Source organism: Eublepharis macularius, chromosome 14 (assembly GCF_028583425.1).
Source record: "Eublepharis macularius isolate TG4126 chromosome 14, MPM_Emac_v1.0, whole genome shotgun sequence".
Classification (NCBI taxonomy): domain Eukaryota; kingdom Metazoa; phylum Chordata; class Lepidosauria; order Squamata; family Eublepharidae; genus Eublepharis; species Eublepharis macularius.
The window spans coordinates 37,881,296-37,905,602 of record NC_072803.1 but is presented as its reverse complement, the minus strand read 5'-3'; the positions used below and the strand labels follow the sequence as shown (position 1 = coordinate 37,905,602).

The 24,307-nt window shown below is 44.4% G+C and overlaps 1 protein-coding gene across 1 annotated transcript in view; it reads left to right on the top strand.

The window, feature by feature from the left end:
- TACR1 (tachykinin receptor 1) overlaps positions 1-23,670 on the top strand; it is a 79,668-nt gene extending 55,998 nt beyond the window's left edge. Inside the window, exons 3-5 of the mRNA XM_054998433.1 lie at positions 13,772-13,922; positions 16,134-16,330; positions 18,229-23,670. Of these exons, the coding sequence (XP_054854408.1) occupies positions 13,772-13,922; positions 16,134-16,330; positions 18,229-18,520 (640 nt within the window). The 3' untranslated portion in view covers positions 18,521-23,670. The remainder of the gene's footprint in view (positions 1-13,771; positions 13,923-16,133; positions 16,331-18,228) is intronic.
- Positions 23,671-24,307: the final 637 nt, after the last annotated feature.

Genomic DNA, 24,307 nt, shown 5'->3' with positions numbered 1-24,307 from the left:
TGCAGCACCAGTGAAGGCAAATTGGGGGCAAACCAAGTTTGATTTGCCAGAGACACCCCCAACCCTTCCCCACTGGCTGCGTGTCCCATAGAATGGAACATGCAGAAAAGGTGGGGAAGGAGGATTTGTGGCATAACAGTAGGGTCAGAGTTGTGTTGCCACAATCCATCAAAGCACAAACTGCACCCCGCCTTGCTCCAGGTGGTCTTTTCCAGTTTGGGGTCAGAGTCCTGAATAAGAGCCAACTCTTGAAGGGAAGGCAGAGGAACAGGCACAGTAGGAATCTGAAGGGGAAACATGACTGCAGCCTGAAGAGAAGGTAATACAGCCGCTCTGGCAGCATTACCTTTAGTAACTTCAGAATCAAGGGCACCATGAGCTTCATACTTTACAACAGCGAAAACAGAAGGCAAAAGAAGTGCATGTAAAAGAGCATTTACATAATTCATTTCATAGAGGAGCACAGGCGGAAGTAAGAAACCCACAATGTTTCCATAATATCTCCAAATCATCCACGCATTTAGAACCTGTGAGAATAGTAGCAGAGACCCCTGAAGCTCGGTGGCAGGCTGGAGTAAGAACGTGGAACTTGGCAACCTGAGCAGAGAAAACATGAGGGAGAGGAGCAGAGCAGAAAGAGGTGGTGGCAGCATGTTAAGAGCACATGTCGCCCTTCTCATTGTTAAGTCAGGATCTGTTTTCAAATTGACCACATCAATAGAGAAGATGTTAAAACTCCTGCCAATACAACAAAAAGATTGAGACCCTTTTTTTGTAACCCCTTTCCCCCTCCCTCCATTAAGAAAAAGGAGTCCCATGTTTCAGTGATGAAATGAGAAAATGTTTGCATTTTTAAAAGGGGCAGTTCAAGAAAGGGATCTGGGTTGCCAACAGGCAATTGAAACTGTGTGGTGGTATACTAGTACTGTGTAGTGGTTGGAGTGTTGGGTTCGAATCCCCGCTCTGCATCCAAGCCATCAAAATGGCATTGGGACAATCCCATGACCTACCTCGCAGAGTAGTTGCAATGATAAAATGGAGGAGAGGAGAATAACGTAAGCTACTGGGGAGAAAGGCAGTGTATAAATAAATACATACATACATTCCACCAGTCCATCCAACTGCCCTGCTCTCCTTTCATGGTTAGGAGAATGAAAGGCAGTTTTCCTGCCCCTGTTTGGTTGTCCAGAGTTTTTTTTTAAATATAGTTTTCTTTAGATATTTGTTGTTGATTTTATTTTAGAACACCTAAACAGGGAAAACATGATGCCAGTGTAACTTCTCGGCTCAGAAAAATCAAAATTTTCTCCCTTGGTGCAGCTGAGCCTCTTTGCTCCTCATTGCAGCAGGAGAGGAGATGGAAGAAGATGGCAGGCAGCAGTCTGGGAGCAGAAAGAACAGTTTGCTTCTTTGTTTATGGAGAGCCATGCCCTGTCCTCCAATGCACCTCCTCTTGCCTGCTCATCTTACCCGGATCTCAAAACTTTGTCTTTCAGGAACAGGACTATGGCATCTTCAGTGCAATTGTGCAGCACAATGAACAGTGTGATCCCTCCACTGCATCTGCTTCCTTCAGGAATTTTTTTTTTGGCGAGAGTACTGCCAGGCACTGTGCTGATTTCCTCATCTAAAGTGGCCATGTTATCACTTTAAAGGAGCAGATCTGTGGGGTGAGGCCCTGCATGATCCCCCTGCCCAATCGCACTTTGTCATGAAAGGAGATAGATCACCTTCTTTCAAGTGACAATCCATAGCAAGGTGCAAAGCATTGGCAAAGTGCTTGCACAACAGAGGCCCATTCTGCACAGCACAATTGAAGCCAACGATGCTGAGTTTTTATGCTGATTGGTGCTGAAATGGCTTGGGGTCACATCATTCTGCATTACATGACCTCGAGATGATTTGGTGTCTGCTGACAAGTTGAGATGTGTCTGTTTGGAGCTGCATTTTGTGGGGGCTGGAGCTGACGTCTTTTTTTAAAAAAAAATTGCATGCGTCATAACATTACAGTGTTGGAACCCATTCCCTTCCCCTCCCCTATATGTTCTGATTGGGCTGTCCCATGCCCACTGGAGAAGCAATTGGTAGCAGAGTTCTGGAGGAAAACATGTACTTTTTGTGCTTGTTTTTTTTTTTAAGACAAGCCAGGAATAGGTTAAAATGCTGCTGCTTCATTCCCTCCTGGCAGCTTCCCTGCCACTTTGTTTCACAAAAGGCTGTGCGAAACGCTTGGGTTTTTTCCTCTTTGGCATTAGGAGAAGCATTAAACACACCAGGAGGGAGGGGAAAGTAGCCATTTAACCCTTTCCTGGCTTTTTAAGCCAGTCAGGAATAAATAACAACATTAGGACCTGTTCCTGGCTCTGGAAAAAAAAAATAAGAGCATGTGTGCATACCCGGGAGGAAGGAAGCAAACAAAGAAGCAGCCTTATGACCCTTACCTCACTTTACTGATAAAAATGATGGAAAAGGAGTTCAGAGAGCTGAGGAAGGTGGGAGTGGTTACCGGCAGACAGACTATACAGCTCCTGGGGTAAAGGAAGAGGGGGGGCACAAGAAGCAGAACAGGAGTTTTTGATTCTGCACAGACATAACACACACCAGCAGTGACTGGGCAGAGGCTTAAAAAAAATCATGGAATGTGCACAGGGGGGGAAATGGGGGAAAGGAAGACAAAAACTGTTTCTGCATCCCATGATTCCCTTGCATATGTTGAATTCTGGAGAACATGGGAAGCAGAATAAATTCTGAAACACTGTAAAGTGACCATGCGGAAAACATCAGAATGTTGGCACATGGTCAGGTAAATCACCACTGTTTGCACATAAAAGCAGTTTTCCCAGAAGGGTAGTTTGGTTTTCACTGGGAGCTTTACTCCTTTGAACCGGCAAATTTCATACCACAAATCAAACTGCACAAAAAATCAGTAAAGGATTAGCAAAACTGGAAACTCTTGCTCTTTGTACTTCTGAAGGTCAAAGGCCTTGGAGCAAAGCCACTCCCCTCTGATGACATTAGTAGCCTGAACAACACACATGGAAGAAGGTGGCAAGCCAGCTTATGCAGTTGCACACATCAAATGTGGCCCTCTGCCCAAAAGAACATGTATGCCAAAAGCTAAAAGTAGCTGCCGGTGGAATTAAAGAACTGAAAGGGTTTTTTAAAAGAGTTTTGTTCTGAGTTTATATAGACTGTGAAAGTCTCTCTCTTCCCATCAGTATTCAACTCCCAATGTTTCAGCTGGCCTAAGTGATTAAGTGAGTTTACAAAGAATCACAGCTTACCAGAAACATCTTTTCCGTTTTCACACTGCTTACAGGCCACAGAACACCGCACCAAGCTCCCAGAACGACAGCGTCTTCCTGGCGCGAAATTGCGCCAGGAAGACGCTGTCATTCCAGGAGCTTAGCGCGATGTTCCATGGCCAGTAAGCAGTGTGAAAACGGCCTTTCTTGGCAAGCAAGCAACCATTAAAGGGATGGGGCAAGCAGGCAACACCATAAACATACAACATTGCCTTTTGCCAAGTCAACTCCTCCTCAGTATTGAGCCTGGGACCTTCTGCATGCAAAGCACGTACCATGGCAGTGAACCACAGCCCCTCTCCCAAGGTGATCTTCTACAGTGGCCAAATCCACACTACCTATTTGATTCTGCGGCTTTTTCGCAAGTGGCATGCTATTCACGCAGATACTCACGTTTTCTCATTCCGGTTGTGCCCCGCCATCACTGCACCATTATTGCGCCTTCCCTCCAAACCATGTGATATTCACGGAAATCCGTTTTCTTCCCTTTTTAAAAAACAGTGCATAATGGTCGGTAACCCTAGTGAGCAGCGGCTTGCGCGGGAAAAGAAACGGTCACCGGAGCATGCGCATGTCACACGGGGACCGTTTCCCTATTGAGTTCCCCAATTTTCAAGAGTGTGAGGTGCTAAGCTGAGCAATCCTGTATTTCCAACAACGGTTGTCTCCAGTGAACGGCAGGTGCAGGAAACAAATTCAAGATATCGGTATACTGGATAATTGACCCCTTTTTAAAAAAAGGGGGAAGTGACGTGCACCGTCAATTCTGACGGCAGAGAATGGAACCGCCCACGGTAACGCTGTACTTGGCGGCATGTGGAAAACTGATTGCGCCATGAAGATGCACCGGAAGGGTGGATGTGAGGATGTACAGCCTGGTAGCAGAATAAAGGCGATTGCCACGACAGTGCAAGATAAGCGGAAGATGAGTGAGTGTGGATTTGCCCCATCTCTTGTATTTCATTGTGGTTTGTCGAGGATGAGCATCTGTTCGATTATATCCAAAGAGTGTAACTCATGTTGCTATTGAAAACAGTAATAATGCCTTCCTCTCCATTCAATGACGCCCTATTCCATTATGTAAAATATACAGGACACCATCTGTCCCTGAAAATTATTAGAGGTGTTATAGAAGGTGGCCAATTATGGCCCCCATTCATCCCACCATCAAAAGAACTCTGGGCCAGCTTGACAGCAATCTGGATAAAGAGCACAGCAGGTCTCAAAATGTCCAACTGATAAGACAGCTGGAGATACAGCAGTGCATCACCCATGTTATTTCTTTTAACAATTAAAAGGAAGGATGTTTTAAAAAACCCTCTTCTTCCTGTATTTACCCAATTCACACTGCCCCTACCTCAAAACTGCTTCTTGCTCTGCAGGGGGAAACAGACAGACATCATGTGTTCCCTGCAAAGCAAACAGCAACTTCCAGAGGTAGGGAGAAAAATGGCTTCGATCTGGAGAACAGATCAAGGAAGAAATGCTCCTGTCTAGATCTAATTCCCACCATTGCAGGTGCCATTGAGTTTTGGTTTTTAAAAAGGCAGATATGACCATGGATTTTCTGCTCTCTCTTCTGCTTTGACCCTGAGGGCCAAGCTAGATGTGCAGGTTTTTAAAGAGTAGGGTCTGGGGAACTCGATTCCCTGCAGCTAATAGCAGCTTTGGGGAATAGCTGTTTAAAATAAAGGAGACCCTTAACGGGTTTTTTCCCTGTTTTTTCTGCTCCACGTGGAGTATTCTGTGCACATGGAGCAGTAAAAACAGGGAGAAAAAACCCCTCCCGTGCTATTGTGACACAGGGAATTGGCTTGAGGGTGGAAGAGGCAGCCCCTCCTTCCCCTGCAGATAAAAGAGAGCCCCATTTGGGCTCTCTTTTATCTTTTAACAGCCATTTACATTTTAACTGCTATATGATTGTTGAAACCTGAATGACTAGTTCCAAATCTGGCCTCTTTAAAAACCTGCACGTCTAGAGAGACCCTCTGCTGTGGAGAATGCACACTCTGCTTTTGCATATGCAAGGGTGTCCCAGCTGATCAAGGCCTAAGGTAGTAGAAGGAGGAAGGATTGACTCTGTTCCAGCTCTATTCCACCACTCCACAGAGAAAAAACTTCTAATCACAGCCACCAACAGGAATAGTCAGAAACCTATAGGTTTCGTGTTAACTAAAAACCTTTATTTTAAGGTAACTCTAAATCTTTCTTCATTTAAAGTCCACGTGCACTTGTCTGTCCATTCACCTCTAGTCACTCTGATCACAGGACCAGTTCTTAGGAGTTTAGGTGCCTTACATAATTAATATCTAGGAAAGTATGCCTCAATCCCCCCCTCCTTCCTTTGCTCTTTGGTTAGCATAATAGCAAGTTGGGCATTTATAATAATAATAATAATATGTTTATTGCTTTTCCGGCCAAAGCCATAAGCCATACAAACACCAACAAAATATGAACTGTACACTTGAACATACCCAATTCACGTAGACATAACTCGTCATTATCACTTTAAACTATCTAAACTCATGAAAATCTTGTTTCTTTATCACCGGTTGGGCATTTATATGGGAGCACAATCACGACAATTTAATGTCCATTTCATTAAAAGAAAAAGAAATTAACTTTTGCTTCTAATTAAAAATTACTGATTTAAATGAGGAAAAGAGTAAGAAAGTGTCTAATAACCAAGGAAAACAAAATCAATAGAGACTAAATGTTTCCTTCTTGTCCTAAATCTAATTTATCCCTAATGAAGGAAGTAAAAAGACTGGTGGATAAATAAATTCAGTTTCCTTTTCCCCATAGGCAGATATCCTCTAATGGCCATGTGTTTTCCTACTTCACATGGGCTCCTCTTCTTCTCCAAGACAAATCCCGTTTTTCTGTTCCCTCCCCCGTTACAAGAGGATTCTACCACTTTTGTTGTTTTTCATTCCAGACTTCCTCTTGGTAAAATATCCCAAGGGTCTTGTTGTATACCTCTTCCTTGCTTCTCAGGAAAACCTATTTTTCCTTTTATCTGCTGGCTGTTAGGTCTCTCAAGGGTATTTTCCCCTGACAGCATATTTCTAGCTGGACTATGTATTTCATTTTTACTGAGCTTTTCTTCCTTTAGTGAACTCAGCGGGGGCGGGGGGGGGGGGAGTGTCCTGACCTGGGGGAAAGTACCACTAGACTCAGACTGGCTACTTTCTACTGCATCAGGTGCTTTTAGATTATACTCTCATTAAGGCCATCTGGGTTCTCGATTGCTTTGTCCTATCAGAGAAGATGCTTTTAGCATCAACAGGGTACAAATTAAACATTTAAGCCGCCCAAACTGCGAATTTACCCTAGTTTCCCATAGGGTGAGAGTCATTTTATCACAACGCCACCCAGGACCACAAAAGAAAGTGCAAACAGACAATCTTTAAAAACACGTATTTTCTCCTTTAAAATAGTAATAGAATAGCAGGGAGGTAGTTTTTGCCTAGCAAAACCAAGTGGAGTTGGAAAAGGTCAAATCCTCTCTCACTTCCCTATGCAATCCAGAAGCAAATTGAGCCAGAAATGTTCACTTTATGGATGGAACAAGAAGACACACGAAGGGAGAGGCTGCAGGGAAGGAGGTTTGACTCAGTGGGAAAGCATCTGTTTTGTATCCAGAAGTTCCCATGTTTAATTCCGGGCATTTCCAGTGAAAAAAGGATCAGGTAACAGGTGATCTGAAAGATCTCAGCCTGAGACCTTGGAGAGCTGCTGCCGCCAGTAACCAGTACTGATCTTGATAGACCAACGATCTGATTCCGTATAAGGCAGTTTTATGTGTTCTTCTCTTCTGTCAAAATTCTGCGGTTGCCTGATTTTTAAACATATGCCAGATATGGCAGAACGACTGGTTGTATGGTCCCAATCCACCCCGAACTAAACCAGAGCACTAACGCATCCTCAAGACTGCCTTCCCCAGAGTATAAATTGACAGGATAAATTTTGCAGTGGGCAACAGTTGCTAGAGGGCCCAAGAAAGTAGGAGAAAGGACATGTTATTTATTATGCCAATTGGGACTAATAATCCACAGAAGAAGACAAGCTTTAAAAAGGATATTGGTTATCTTCCTAGAAAGCAGGAAATCTAAAGCTTGCCTAGAGTCTAGGAAGATAGCAAATACTTCTTTGTGCATCAGCTTTGTCGTGCACCGCAGGCTGGTCACAAGTCAATGATTCTCTGTTGTATTTGGAAGTTATTACTTTGTGGCATTTTTAGTGTTTATTCCTCTCTATTTTTAATAAACTGTGATTTTTTTGAAATTCCTGTTGTGAAAGAAGAGGAAGGCAAAAATCATCTAAACATTTTTTTTTAAAATCCACCCAAACAAGGTAAAGTAAACATGACCTCAAGAGGACCCGTTTTGCTTGCCAGCCTGTCAATCAGGAGATTTCCCTGGGTGCTGTTACAGTATCTGAAAACTGTTCATTGCCATTCTTGGCAAGTCTCAGTGCCTTGAGTCAGATAGAAGCTGTCAAAGCAGCAGAAGCTTTTCATGTTCTGGAGCAAGGCAAGAGCTCTCTGCTCAAAGTGGCATTGAATAAATCCATCTTTTCTTTTAAATTACAAGAGATCCAGAATGATTCCAGTTAAGCCCCATCCAAAATTCTGTTGATTTAATGGATCCTTACTCCAGGTACTTTCTGGCAGCAGATACAGATCTGGCAATTCTTCTAATTAAAAAATGTTGGCACGTAGGTAGGACTCAGGGCAACGCCAACTGGTTTGAGTAGGTCTGGACACAGAACCTCCTAGTTTTGAGTAAGACTAGGGGTCACCCTACGCATTATTTCTTTTACAAGTTCTCTATGGAGCCAACCCTTGCTCCACACAATCACACAGCAGCTCCAAGGAACTGGTATTATTTAAAAGGGAGAGAGCAAACGGGCTCAGAAAGCTGCCACCAGGGAAGGGAGAGCTCCTGCCTTTCCCCCAGGCTTCTTACCCCATGAAAAAGCAGTGCAGGGAGGGGAAGAGATTTCCTGTTTCTGCTGCCACATGTGCACACAATACCTTCATCTGGAGCAGCAGAAATGGGGAAATGTTTCCCTTCTGCACTGTTTTTGCACAGGAAAAAAAGCTTGAGGGGGTCAGGACATTTCCCTCCCCCAGCAGAAGCTTTCCGAGCCCATTTGCATTCTCTTTTTTTTATAGAAGCCAATCACTGGAGCTGTTGTGTGTCTGTTTGGAGCACAGGTTGACTCCATTGCAAACTGATAAAAGAAGTAACATCTTGAGTGACCCTGGGAGAAAAGTCCTAAGGCAACTTCAACAGATAAACAAAAAACAAATCAAGGGGAAAGATGAATTCCTGAAAGATGAATAAATTTGTTCTCCCCTACTAAAAGACCAAGTTTGACTGTGTGGATTCTGAACGGCTTCTATAACTCACACTGCAATCACCCATGCTCATACCCCATGCGTGACCTGTTTGGGAGGAAGGCTGCATAGACCCAATCTCTCCCTCCTCACTCACACACACATATCAGACCATCTCAGATGCAGCCCAAGAGGTGTTTTTTTTTTTAAAAAAAACTTTCTTCTCATGGAATTGCTTCAGCACAGAAATGAGGAAGTGATCTCATGACGGAAATTAAAAAAAATACTTTTATGTTCCAAAACCTACAAGGCAGGCTAAGATAAGCTAAAACATGTCCCGCTCCATGCATTGGACCCTTTGCTGTTTTTCCAGATTGGTCTGGAATCTGCTGGAAAACGGAGGACCCCAAAAATATTTATTTCCCCACAGGAAACTATCATTCTTACCTATATTCCAGGAGGGGAACACAGTTCCCATCCTTAGAATGAACCTAGCTATTTTTTTTTTTTAGTTTTCTGGCAACATCTTCAAAAATACAAATATTTGCCAGACCTTGTTTTTTTAATAGATCTAATTCTGAGGACAGCCTCTGTAGCTATTTTCCTGGCAGACTGATTGCTTCAGTACTAACAACTTCATTCAGAACCTTAAAAATTGTTGTAATTGAGAGCTAGATTCCTGTGTTGGAGCTAACTATCCCTTAAAATTTTATCTTATACTTCTCCAAGAGCTCAGGATATCCTCCTCCATTTTATTCTCACAATAGCACAGGAGGTAAGGTAAGCTGACAAGTAGTAACTGGCCCATGTTCATCTATTGAACTACATGATTGAATCAGAATTTGAACCCAGGACACCCTGGTATCAGTCCAACACAGTGATTACTACTCCACACTGGCTAATAAGATTCAGCTCTCCCTAATGCACAGGGGCTTAAAAGCACAGTTATGTATTTGTCTGAGTGACTTCCAGGCTAGGCAGTCCTGATGCTACATTATATAGCCATGAGACTCTCTTGGTGGCTTCAGCATGTTTCCTCAAACTTCCAGTTCCCCAAAGTGTGTATGTTTGCATCTGCCCTTCAGGGTACATTTTATCTTGCTGCTCAAGCCCCCGTAATACATAGTCCGGCTTCTCCCTGGATTTATTAGCTGCTTAGACACCTGAATATACTCTGCTGGTGTTGGATTCTCTGCTGGATCTCTGGATCAGTAGCTGTTTTTCCAAACATGCACCTCCTGTTACTCCCTGCTTGTCTGTCTGAGTGGAGTTACTTACTCATAGTCTTGGCACTTGCAAATGGTCTCTCATCCAAATCTGCTACTCCCCCCCCCCCGCCCCACATACACACTGATGGTTTTGCAGGATCCCCCTAAGATAAACTTCATTCCTAATTTTAATTCCTCTTGGGCTGTCAGTATATTCCTTAACCCCTTCCAATTCAGTAGTAGAGCATCTCCCAGTTAAAAAATCCTTGGGGCTGTTGCTTTGCTTGAGGGTTGTCCTACCTCATAAAGCGGTTGTGAGGATGACAGAGGATATAGTGATGAGATAAAATGGATACTGCATGCTAAAAACTACTCTCGTGCCTGTGTGTCTCCCAAATGGAGAAGAAGGCTGAACTGCTTTTCTTGGGCTCGTTTCCAGTCCAAGAAAATGAAAGTTTGGCATGTCAGGATGACCTGCTCCAGTGACTGCTTCCAAATAACACATTCTCGTTGGTGTAATAGCTTGTTTCCCAAGACATTTTTTAGGAAGTTTTAAAGGCTGCTTGGAAGAGATACTTGGTGCTTACAGACCTTATAAAGTTGTGAAAGGCCTGGTTAGGCAATGCCTGAGGTGGCCAATGCAAGAACAGCAGAAGGAATCCAGCACTGAAGGAACTTTCCAGGGAAATGAGTCTATTTCCCATACAGCAGTTGTACAGGAAAAAACACTGAATAAAGTATTGCCAGGACTGCATCTTTTGGTCCAAATTTCATTGGAAGCAGCTGGATGGGGCCATGGATCAGAGACCCCCACCATCCCAGTTTGCAGCACCCTCTACACTCCCATGAGCCAAGCATCACTTTCTAGCTCATTTTTGGATGTACTATTAGAGCTAAGGTTGCCAAGTTCCAAGTGGTGGCTGGAGATCTTTCAGAATTAAAACTGCTCTCTAGGCTACAGATATCAACTCCCGTGGAGCAAATGGCTCCTTTGGATGGTGGGCTCTAGGACATTGTATTGTGGAGATCCCTCTCCTTCCCAAACCCCGTCTGTTTCCCCTCCCCTCCCCTCCCCTCCCCTCCTGTTTTTTTGCAGATGTGTGCACAGCATTTGTTACCTTCGGCAGTCAGTTTGAGTGTATCCCGGGCTTTGTCCGAGCTTTGCGGCCTAGTGCTAAGGGTGTTGAGGAGGGCAGCGGCGCGGCAAGAACACACCAGGACACGGCACGTGTGGAGAGAAAATTGGCCACAACTTTATTGAAAGCATAGAACAGGAGCATTGGCAGTCATGTGGATCGGATCCCCAAAAGCATCAGCTGACTCGACTGCCAGCCGATTACCCCTCTCCCCCTCAGGCCCATGCTGAGGGGGAGGACCAAGGAGAGGCATTGGGAGGGGGAGATCACATGGGTGTACACTCCTGCATGATCCCCCCTGCCTCCTGGGAGTGAGTCCGCCCTGACAGCCCCCGAGCTGGGCATGCACCTCCGTCCTCACTCCCAAGATCCCATATGGGGATCCCCTTCCAGGGAACCAGGGTGGGGGCCCTGATTCCCCCAAAAGAGATCCGATCCAATGACCCACCGCCAGGCAGTTGTGACAAAACAGCAGAAATCAACCTAACAGAGAGGGCATGGAGGGTGGGATGTTGCCGCCGAGCCCGAATGCGAAGGCCCAGGGCTGGCGGCTGCTTTTTATGGAGGGAAGAGGGAAGACTACCTCCCCTCAGTCCAGCAGAGGCCCCGCCCCGCCGCAGGCCAGGCAGCCGCCCTGATTGGCCGCCCTTCAAACTGATTGGCTGCCGGCCCGCAGCATGCCGGGCCAGGCAACACGGCAGCAGCCACGCCGGCCCTCCCCACCACCCCACGGCCGCAAACTACTCGCCTGGTAAGTCGGGCGCTCGCGCTTAAGGATGCTCTGTTGCTGCGAGTTTTTTTCTAATGCAATTCTATATCGGCTTTGACTTCAGTGTATAACGTTCCGTTTGCCTTTCCTTGACCCGTCTACCATGCAGTGATTGGTGCCCTGCACCCACCCTGCCCTCCCCTTTCCTCACTTCCTCCCCTTTCAACCGTTTTTTATGTTTTAAAAAGTTTTTCCCCCCAGAATATCTTATGTTGAGATTGTAAAGTCACTTAACCACAAAATTATTTCCATTTTTTTAAAAAAAAAATGTTTCCCAGTCAACCTAACGATTCCGTGATTAAGCGCACTTACAAAGGAAAAAAACGCAGATAGGAGGAGAGGACATGTGAAAGGGTGAGGACAGTAATGCAAAAGAAATGAAGGAAGTTCAATAGCCAGTCAAAACTGTCCTTTCCAAAAGGGGAAAAGACCATGGGACAAATAACGTCAAATACTAATCCAACCCTGATGCAAAGGTGCATAAGAAACAAGCAAAAATAGGCCAAATAAAAGAGCTTTCACTTCCAGATAAATCAGGTGTAAGGACTGAGTGCAGAAAATATCATATATGCTTAGAGGCATTCTCCTTTTTGAAACTACATCACATGTACCAGATCTGAATCATGGCACCATAAACAGGTTCTAAGGCTCATCCATGGCGAGCCCTGATAACTGTTCCTTGCTTTCTGTTGATGTATCAATTTTAACAGAAACTTGTACTGAGTCTTGATCAAATAGATCATGTTAGCCCTAAGGACACTATTTTCTTTGAAGTATTCAAAAGTGAATTGATGGTTTCCTCCGGCTGTGTGGCTAGGTGATCTTTCATGTACATGTTTCTTCCAGAGTGGGCATATCTAGTGATGATAAAGCACATGACTGCATGCACAAGGCCCCAGATTCAATCTCCAGATAAAAGGATCTTGGGTAGCAGAGATTTCTGAGCACCTGAAGACCTGTTTAGTCTGATGCCACATAAAACCATTTAGGCTTCAGGATTTGAAGATTTTTGTTGAAGAGAGGCTGTGACTATGTGTGCCAAAATGGTTGATTCTGGAGGAGTCGTACAAGAAATGGAATTTGCTAAATTGAGGCAAAGCACATATCAAGATCATTCCTGAAATATTTATAAACTACCTTTAAATACAAAACAGTTCCCAAGGCAGTTTGCCTCATGCAAAAAAAAAATAACAATCCACACAAAAATTAGAAAAACAATAAAAGTCAAAATTTAAAACTAGATCAGACAGTGTTTATCTCCACTAATCACCAAATGCCTGAAAGAATACAAGTATTTTCATATGCAAATGGAGACTATAATACAACTCTGAAACCACCATGGGAGCTGAGCTGACAACTAGACCTTCCTAAAGGAAAGACCTCAGAACAGGGCTTCACTCGTAGATCTTATGAGACCATTGGGACCTAAACCATACAGGGCTTTAAATATCTAAATTAGCAACTTGAATATGCCCTTTAAAACCCCAGTAGCTAGACCAAAATGGAGCTTCTTGCAAGACCTTAGCTTCTCTGAAAATTAAGAATATACTTGAGCTGCTGGACACTTTCAATCTAAGGCTGTGTAAGCAGACATTGTCACACTTTAATTATTCTACCAATAAAGAGATGCTTTAGAACCTGACTATTAAAGGTAGTCAAAGGCTTTTATTATGCAGTGATTTGAATACCTATCAATATCTAGATTTTCTTGGCTTGACTTTCTTGCTGTGGCAGTGGGGGACTGAAAAAAGTCCAGAAGAATGCAAGTGTCAGTCTTGTGGAATTTCCAAAATGGTCAGGAGGTGTGGTCTCAGCCACAGTGTTATATTTGTTGTTCATGTTTGGTGGGCTGAGCATGGTGCAGTCTCCATCCCTGTGGACACATCTTGGTTATGGAAGCACCAAACATAAGAGAGAGACCAACCAAGGAGAAGTTGACCAAAGATGCTCCAGCTCTCTGAAAGCCATTTGTTTATAGCAAGAGCTTATCACTCTTCCTTTCCTTCCAGGTACCACTTCTCTGTGACTGTGCTCAGTTATGTCTTACCACTCATAGTGATAGGCTATGCCTACACGATGGTTGGCATCACGCTGTGGGCTAGTGAGATACCGGGGGACTCTTCAGACCGGTACCACGAACAGGAGTCTGCCAAGCGCAAGGTAAGTGACTTATAACCACACAGGAATTTGAACTGACTGCAAAAAGTCATGCTGCTCAGCATCAAATGTGCACTAGAGGAAGTTTCCAAACTCTTACTAAGAAGTTACGGTGGAGTCAGAAATATGAAGCTAACCAATCCTGCTTAGGTCATTCACAGGACACTGTTTCTCTAGGGGATGATGGACTACACCTCTCTGAATTAAGAGTTAGTGTATACAGCCAATTTTTACTGATAATCTCTCTTAATCTCCTGTAGCTACTAGTTATTCTGCACCCCTGTGTCAACTGCCACCCCAGGTGGTCTCCACTGACATGGATGTCATAGGTGTCAGCCACAAGAAACCTGGCTGCTGCATTGTTGCGCAATTTGTTTTTAGAACTTGGAATGTTGGGTCCAGATGTTCATGACCAGGCCCGGTGCCAGGGTTTCTGGCACCTGAGGCCGGAGGGGGGGGGCAGCTTCAGGACTGCTCCTGCCCCCCCCCACGTGCGCACACCTGGACTGCGGGGCAGTGGGCAGGAGGACTGGGAGGCTGCCAGCCCAGCCAGGCACAGCAAGTGGCTGAGGAGGCGTGCATGCGTCCTCCCAGCCCTCCCACTCCATTGTTCTGTGCGCTGCCCCAGACGCCTGCCACGCCTGGCCCATGGCTGCTGCTCCCGGCCGGGGGTGCATGTTGGCGGTGGCGGCAGCGCAGGAGAGCTGGGAGGCTGCAGTAGCTGCGGGCCAGGCACGGCAGGCAGCCGGAGCAGCATGTGGGCAGCTTCCCAACCCTCCTGGTCATCCGCCCGTGCGCTGCTGCTGCCAGCTTCCCGGCGCCCCCGTGCTAGAGGCAGTCACCAGGCTTGCCTCAATGGAGGTGCCGGCCCTGTTCATGACCATTGTGTGGGGTGAGGGACAGCTTGGTAGTTCAAGAATACTGTCCCTGCACTATTGATGCTATGTCTATTCCCATTAAACCATCCACATGAACACACACGAAACTGTCTTATATCAGATCCTTGATCTATCAAGGGGAGTATTCTACTCTGACCAGGGTCTCAGGGAGCGGTCTTTCACATTGCCCACTATCTAATTCTTTTAACAGGAAATGCCAGGGATTGAACCTGGTACCTTCTGCATGCCCAAGCAGATACTCTCCCACTGAGCCACAGCCCCTCAAAAATTGATCACTTGCTGCCAACTTCTTTGGTTTCAGTAATATAAACAAAACTGAGATGTAACATATGAGTAGGCATTAAAGTGTATAAATACTGTGCATGTAAAAAAAACGTGCTTGAGAAGGAACCTGAGATAAAGTGACATGTTCACAAAAATAAGATCATTTAAAACCTGTCTTAAAGGCATAGCAATAGAAAAAAGCATAAGGTCACTTAGACAAGCCCTGACCCAGTTTCCCAGGTGAGCCTGATCTCGTCAGATCTCAGAAGCTAACTAGGGGTGGCCTTGCTTTAGTAATTGGATGGGAGACCTCAAAAAAAGACGAGGGTCACAGAGGCAGGCAACGACAAACCACCTCTAGTCGTCTCTTGCCATAAAAACCCTGACGGGGTCACCATAAGTCAGCTATATCTTGAGGGCACTCTGCACTGAGGCAAATGCCTTTCCATGCCGCTGGTCCCAATAGACCCTATATTTGAAGCCATTTCAACTATGGCATCAGCCAGACTAGCACCAGTACAGGAAAGACTAGCCCCACACTATGTGTAAAATTTCAAATGGAGTGGGGAGTGGGGAGGGGGAAATGGGAAGAATCCACAACACTTTGTGACCAGGTATGATCAAGGGAAAAAGTACGGTGAGGCTCCTGCTATTTGCACAAGACAAGAACACACACAAGGAAATTTGAAAACCCACACACAAGCCGGCAGATAAGCTGCATGTGACCAGAGGAGGGGCAGGAGGGCAGGGTCGGGTCTTAGGAAAAAAAGGACTCAGTCAGGTTATGTTGACCAGACTTGCAATTTGGACAATATTTATCTCAGTCCCATATGCTGAAACACAAAGACCCTCATGGAAAAGATATAAGCATTCCATTTATAAAAGCAAATCGCCCCTGCAAAGTTATAGACTTTCTCTCAGCGCTTGGAGAGGTTTCCCGGCAAGGCTCCTGCTAGCTGGTGTGAGCAGGGATGTAGCAGCCTCATTTTTCCTGTTTGTAGATGCCAGTTGAGTGTTGTTGTTACCATACAAGGCTGTCCTTCTTCAACAGGTGGTGAAGATGATGATCATTGTGGTGTGCACCTTTGCTTTCTGCTGGCTGCCCTTCCATATCTACTTCCTCTTCCAGTATATTTGTGTCGAATGGTATGAACAAAAGTATATTCAGCAGGTCTACTTGGGAATCTTATGGCTGGCCATGAGCTCCACCATGTACAACCCCATTATTTACTGTTGTCTCAATGAAAGGTAAGGTACAATGATTGTTTGTAATATAGTTTAAAGTGAGGACAGGGGAGAGCTTGTTGTAGCCTGATTAGTTCAAGTAAATCTGATTTTTTAATATGAGGGCTACCAAATTTGTTGAGTCACTTTTGGAATTTTGAGAAAGAGTAGTGGGCAGCACTACAAAATGGCTCCCTCAGGAAACACGACCAATCACAAAATAGCTGCCAGGAGCGAGGGCAGTCACAAAATGTTGGGATATTCTAATCCAAATTTATGATTGAGGCAACTGTTTCTGAATGGAAATCCCAATCAATGCCCTTTGGATTCTTCTGAAGCATCTGCTGCTCCAATAGAAATGATTCTCACTTTGCTTTAGGAGACGCTTTGAGAAAGAAGCAAGTGGGCACAAGAAAATATGTTGGTGGACCCATGGCTGCCACTACGAGGATCGCTGCTTTAATAGATTATAACAGCTCATAATATTTGGTGGCCGCATAATTAGGGTTAGGGTTGCTAGACGGGTTCTGGAAAGATACCAGACTCCGGGGAGAGGGAGGGAACCAGCACTCACCTTATTAATGTCCTTCCCAGCCCCTGGTGTGATGATGTCACTACCAGGGTGATATCATCATGATGCCCCACTTCCAGGGCGGGCAAGCTGGCCAGCTAGTCCTGGGCAGAGCCATGTAGGAGGCACAGGTGGGAGGGCTGAACAGGCAAAGCGTCCAGTTTTTTAATTATGTTTTCCCTGGACAGTCCAAAAATAACCCAGACTGTCTGGGTGAAAATCAGACACCTGGCAACCCTAATTAGAGTGGCCAACTTTGGCTTGGGAAATTGGGGCAGTGCCTGGGGAAGACAGAATTAGGGGAGGAGAGGGAGTTTGGCAGGGAGGTAATGTCATAGTTTCCCCCTTCAAAGCTGCCATTTCCTCCAATGGAAATGATCTCTGTTATCTTTTAGGAGAACTCCGGGCCTTGCCTTGAAGTTGATTATTCTACTCATAATATATATGAGTGAAATTGTGAAAGCAAAATCAGATTTGCAAATTTTTAATGTGACCAGATGTATTCTTGCACATTGAAAAATATTTCAACTCTGAAATCTGATGCTACAGATTCTAAATGTGGGAGAGAAATCAGGAAGTAACCTGATTGATCTTGTCTTCTGGAGCAATGCAGGTCATTGGAGTTGAGGCTGCAGCCCTAGGCCCCTTAGGCTGCTCAAACACCATTGAAATGAATGGGTAGCCAACAGCATGCAATGTCTTGCTCCTTCTCTAGTAGCTTTTTGTTTTTAAAGTAAGGTAAGCACGAGAAAGGAAAAAGCAGATTACAGAAGGTTGGCCAGCATAAGAAATTCCTACTGCTTCTCTTCTGGGGTACTAGGGATTCCTCAGAAACTCAGAAGGCAGATTCTTGACAATCTCCACTTGCCTTGGAACTGCCTAGCACAACTTTCTAGCCCATGGCATCAAAGGTATGCTAAATTGAAAGTGTGTGGTCACTGTTATCTCTTGAAATCTTAGAAGCCTGAATAAGAGATTTGATGACTGAGTAAGATATTTGTCATCAAGAACACAGCTTTGTAGCTCCTAGCCCCTTCCAAGAATAAATCATGCAAATTAAGAGAAATTATGCAGATACACTTAATGGGTATACAGCTCGGGCAATTCAGCTTTTCGTGGTTTGCTTGTTTAGGCTCAGGTTGGGGGTGGATAGTAGTAGAAAGTACACATAGATATACACCAACAGTTCTGTCAACAGGAATGAAAAGTAGGTCTAAAATGCAGAATAGAAATCTGACGCCTGGCTCTGTGAGCCAGGACTGTTTATCAAACGCTAGTTAAATATGTGCTCTGCACATTCCTTTTGACCCATGCCATATTGTAGCCCAGCTGTTCTTGTTTGTCTTCTCAGGTTCCGGATTGGGTTCAAGCTTGCTTTCCGGTGGTGCCCTTTCATCAATGCCAGCAAGTATGAAGGGCTGGAAATGAAGTCAGCCCGGTACCTCCAGACCCAGAGCAGCATGTACAAGGTCAGCCGGATGGAGACAACAGTATCTTCCGTCATTGGCAACCCAGAGGAGGAACTTGAGGACAGCAGCAAAATGAAGCGTCTCTCGGTGGATATGACATCCAACGGCTCTTCCCGCAGTGACTCTAAGACAGTGTCGGAGAGTTTGAGCTTCTATTCCAACACACTTTCCTAAGCAACCCATCCCTCCAAGCAAAGGTCACCAAAAATGTGTCTCAGTCACAAGTGTGACGTGATTTCCATCTCCCTAATGAAACCACTGTTGTTTGTAAAAAGAGAGAGAGAGAAGAAGAAGAAGAAGAAAGGAGAAGAAATGCTCACATCCTTTCCAGCATTAATCATGAGTGGAGCTTGCCTTCCTTTGTGATATCTGCTGTGATGTCCCGTCTGGTAACTCAAATAATGATCTTCATTAACGATGGGTTCTTGTATATGGATCCTGTGTTGTGGTGCAGTGCCCTCCTCCCTCATTCTGAAGTTCCCTTGGCTAATCACCAAATATAATCACTGCAGCTTTATTTTATCCAGCCCCTGTTGCTCATCATCTCTCTGCATCTGTCAGTTTGGGGATCATCTCTCTCTTCCAGCTTCTGTATGCATCACAGTTAATGAGGAAGATGCAGACAAGATAGATAATCTTTTGTGCTAAGAATTAGGGGTGGAAATTTATATTACATAAATCATTACGATACTGTCTGAGCTTCCTAAACTTATTTTTCACTGAAAGTTGAAGCATATTCAAAATTGGAAATTCAGAATTCAAAATTTTATACACAAATATGAGGATTTGAATACACAGGGTTTTTTCTTCCCAAACTGGCTGCTTCCCTCTGTGTATATCAGATATATTTCCAAGATTGTTGTAATCATGTGTACTTTTCTCTTCCATTCACCAGCTCTACTTACACTCAGTTAAGGAAACACCTCAGCTCCTTGTATCAGTTTATGCCTACACATCCTCCAAATAAGATTAATTTCTTTAGAGAATTCCAAAAGGTGTACTGGAAACCAACCATGTTCAGGGTGCATGTGCTTTGGGATGTGCATGACTTCTTTATGAAGAAATACTGGGATAACATATTAGTGAGAAATTTGGGGAATGCATGCAGAAAGCCTGTATTAGGAGTTCAGCCTAGCCTTCTCATTGACCTGTGTATGGTTGTTTTCACTGAGAGCTATTCAAACGTGTGTGCACATGAATGTGAACATGAAAATACATCCACAGAGGCAGTTCAAGAACATTTGGTTCTACTGATTGTCCAAACTGGCCATCTTGTATCTATTTCTGCTTTGGTTCTCCCATTTACCTGACTGGCAAAGCAACAGCTGCATAGGTGGGCAAATACTTCCTAGCTACAGGCTAGGAAGGAGATGTGACTCAGCACAGCACCATGCAAAAAGTCCCTGGTAGAGCCCCTAGCACCTCCAGTTAAATGAACTCAGGGAGAAGGTACTTTCTGTGACCAAGACCCTGGAGTGCTGCAGCCCAGCAGAGCACATGATACTGAACTAGACGGACTCAGCATAAGACAGCTTTGTATGTTCACTTCTACCTACAGGCACCATTAAGACAGGTCTTTTGGAGCATTTGCTGCTTATGTAGAGTTGCAAATGGCAAAGAACCAGCAGGAAGGTGCAGATATATGGCAGAGCCAATGCTAGCATGAGGCTCACCTAACACAGATGAGTGGTGGATAATGTGATGAAACCAAGAAGGATCTGGCAAAAGGAGGGTTGCAGATAAACATGGGACAAGGTACTTCAACAGGATGTAATATGCTCTGTTGTCTCACTTAAACACTATTATAAATGAGAAGAACAAATATCTTTTTGCTGCAAGAATCATAGCCAAAGTAGTTTCATTGATTTATTTGGGGCATGGAAGGATGAGATGTACAAATGGACCTCCTGTTCCCGTAATGGTGCAGATGCCATAGTGCATGCATGCTAAGGGGGAAGGTAACTAACATGCCTCATCCAGGCACAACCAGTGTGCACTCCTTCAAGAGGAGTGAAAGAGCCATAGTTCAGTGGCAGAGCATCTCCTTTGCATGCAGAAGGTCCCAGGTTTAATCCCTGCCATCTCCAATTAAAAGGATAAGGTAGTGGATGCTGTAAAAGACCTCTGCCCGAGACCCCAGAGAGCTTCCGTCAGTCAAAGCAGATGACTGACCTTGATCATTCTAAAAAATGATAAATGAATTACCTGCCTTGAGAGAAATAGTGTTGAATATCAGATGGTGAGAGGCAGGTTCAAATCCCCACACCCATAAACTCATAACTTTGGGCCAGTTATCTCAACCTAACCTTCCTTACCAAGCTAAAATAGAGGAGGGAAGAACCATTTCTGAGTCTACTTGGGCACCATGGAGGAAAGATGGAATAGTAATGAGAAAGAAAGACTCTCTGCAAACACTAAAGAGTGTTTGTGACATACAGGCATGGCTAAACACCCCAGGTGTTGTCCTGATATAGCAAGTCAGGATAGAGCAGCTGTGTTGTTGCAGCTGCATTGCATGAGGGTTTGCATTATATTGATTTATTCTGAGTCATTCTTGTGCCACCTTTTCCATGAAAAACATTCTCAAGGTGGCTCACAAAGTAAGTGCAATACAAGTATTAAATGGACCATAAAACCTCAAATAGCACAGCTTTGTGTGTCACCAAGTTGTTACTGAGTCAGTGGTGAGTTGGCAATTAACACCTGCCCAGATCCAGAAATGGTCATCAGCCAACCAAGAAGGATCCCTTGGCTGATCCTCCAGTTGTCTACTGCACTGTGGCTGAAAAACAGCTCCCTGTGGCAGCAAAGGAGAAACCCAGGGGCTTTGGATGACATCAACCACAACTTCCATGGGTCCTCAAGATCCTTCCAGGTCAGTAATCTTTTTGAGTCTAATATGGACAGAGACTAAATGTGATGAAGGACACTACTACATGGAAACATATCCTTGCTGTAAAGAACAGTGATGCCAACATGTAACATGAATATGAAATCAAGTGTGGTGTGAAGGCCAATAGTTCAACCATGGCCCATGCTGGTGCATGGGAGGAACACCAGCACCCCTCTGCATACAAAGGACTGGCCTACACGTGCATGTTGTTCGTTCAACAACTGCAGCATCTAGTGGGTGCTTGCATGTGCAATGGGCTGACAAAACTTCAGATCACCTCTATTATGGCAAGAAACTAAGGGGGAATCAAGCAACAAGAAAGAGAGTCACATTCTTTCGTGATGACTGAGTTTGCTTGGGATGCTTACAAATATCTTTGAAGGCAAAAGGTTTAAACAAAAGAAAACCAGGACAGATGCAATGTATCAGCCACATTTCACGATGTATGTGATTTCTTGTGCATATTGTACGGATTTCTGGGCCACTTTGTTTGTGCCTAAGTGTTTCTACTTACATTTGCAGCAAGGTAGTCAAGTTGTCTTTTTTTGCTGTGAAATGAAAAATGCTAGATTACATGACCTGTACGTTGTTACTGTTGACAGTGTATCCATCTGCTCTTTTTGTTTACAAAATGTTCTGAAGTGCTGACAGACCAAGGCCAAAGGTCCAGATCAGGGCCGTTTCCAGACAGCTTACCTGCCCCCGGAACGTCGTGCCACGTTGCGGGGAAAACACGAAATATCGCATTTTCTCGCACGAGTTTTGCACAACGTCGCACGATATTCCGCATTTTCCCCGCAATGTGGTGCGACGTTCCGGGGGCAGGTAAGCCGTCTGGAAACGGCCCTGATCAGAAATTGTTTCATGCGCAAAGGGCCAGAAATGTTAATCATATTATATCTTGACAGGCCTTATGATTTATGGCCAAGGAATTAAAAAGAAACAAAACTGCCCCCCAAAAGAGCCAAATCAGACCCTCCGCTGATGTAAGTTGAGGGTGATGTTACGGATTTTAATGGATCTGTTGACTCAAAATTCCAAGTAAGAAGTTGACCCTGTAAGGAAATGCTTGCAAATAAGAGGTTCTCCAGAGCTGGTGAGGACAGAATTACAAAAGCAGCAGAGGAGTATAAATTTCAGATAGTTAAAATGAAAGATGACTTGTACTCAGAAGCCCAAGAAGCATCCAAGATACTTGGAGAGACAATGACTGCTCCGAAATTTAAACAAGGCAGCAAGGCCTTAAATGTCCTCTTTGGTCCAAATACACTGAAACTTATCTGGAGATGCTTACGCCCACTTTCTCCAGAGCATCCATTTTGATCCCAAGGATTGGGGGGGGGGGGGCAGTTCCACAAGATTTGGTTCTGAATAGGGGGTCACTTTCTATACAACTCTTAACAGAGATTAAACTAATTTGTTTCTCTGCGCAAAACAAGATTTGATTTCAAGATTTAGTATTTGACCTTTGGGGCAAAATCCAGCCATTTGCAGCCCCATATGTTTCAATGAGTGGATTAAATCTCCTATGGATTTAAATCTCTCCCCTGATATTTAGTATCTGACAGCTGTGACCAATGAGAAGTGCCAGCAAGAATCTCATTAAAATCTCATTAAAATGTGGATTTTCATTACAATTTCAGAATTTCACTTTCAAAATGTGAATGGTGATACTGGATTTTTTGTTGTTGCAGGTTTTGAACATTTGTGATTATTCATATTAGCTGTAGATCTTGCAATATGTGTTTGCAAGATCAAACTGCAGCTTTTTACTTTTCAAATTAACTGGGGGGGGCGCTTTGGTGCAGAGCCCTGATTAGCATAGCAGACAGAAGGCCAGACTCGTTCTGTAAAGGGCTGAACACTGGTTGACCAAGCTCAGAGTTCCAAACTACATGTTACGTTTTACGTGAATTCCTAGTGGGGACTGGATTGCAAGTGCAAATCACCATGGTGAACACCTGCAAAATGAAATGTGTGTTTTGACCCGAACTCTGAATAGCCTCAAGTGTCCAGATAGTATGGGGGGGGGGGCTTTCACTGAAAGTGAAGATGACCAGAGTGGCATCGACACATAATTGGGTGTTGCACTCTAGCAGTCATTTTTAAGACAATCTAGTAGCAAATGTTTGCTATAGTGCAATGATAGCACAATATCCAGAGATGTACAGATATGGCCCAGAGCAGAGGCAAAACTTGGAATTCAAAGCGGGTGGAGCCTATGTGTGAATAGATGAACCCTAAAATTTGGAACTATTTTTTCCCACATTGGCAGATCTGTGGCACTCATAACATTGAAACACATGTGTTTCACTTTTTTAAATTCTGCTTTTAATGGTAACAGGTCAATTCGTTTGTAAGCTTTCTCGTCAGCCTTGAGCTAAGAGCATATATACAGAATATAAATCTTTTACTAAATAAATAAAATGTGTTCCCACACCAAGTTGTGCCAAAGTTGAAAACACAAGCTCAGGAACCAAAAGCTGCAGTTGCCTCCGAACGATCACATCTGTCCTCTCCACTGTGCTCAACCAGGTAGTTCACTAGCTGTTCTTGCAGACCTTGCTGTGGTTGGATTCCCATCAACGCAGATACCTGTCAGTCCGACAGTTTCAGCGTAGCCTTTACCCAAAGCTAACAATGCTGTTAGAAAGCCTTTATTCTGCATTAATGGCCAGGCTTCTGAGATCATTTTTATTAGCTCATAGTGATTCATGGATGATAAAATGTAGGAATTCACAAAGATCACTTCCTCTGTGTTGCCTGCAGGCCAGGCTCCAAATTGAAGTAAGAAATCAACTGGTTTGCAACAAAGAAAATATCGAGCTAAACTTGATTTGTCAGGCAATTGCAGAACTGGCTGGCTTCTCACTTCCAAACCTAGAGCAATTTTACCGAAATCTAGAGATGGAGAGGGGAAGGGGATGTTATTCTCTGAAAGAAACCCAGCTTCAAAGGGCTAATGTAGATTGGAGTCACTAAGGCACCTCTATCAGGAGTGGATTGGGTTGTTACAACATCCTACGGGAAATCACACTCAGCAGAGCCGACAGCGAAGGAGAGGCCAC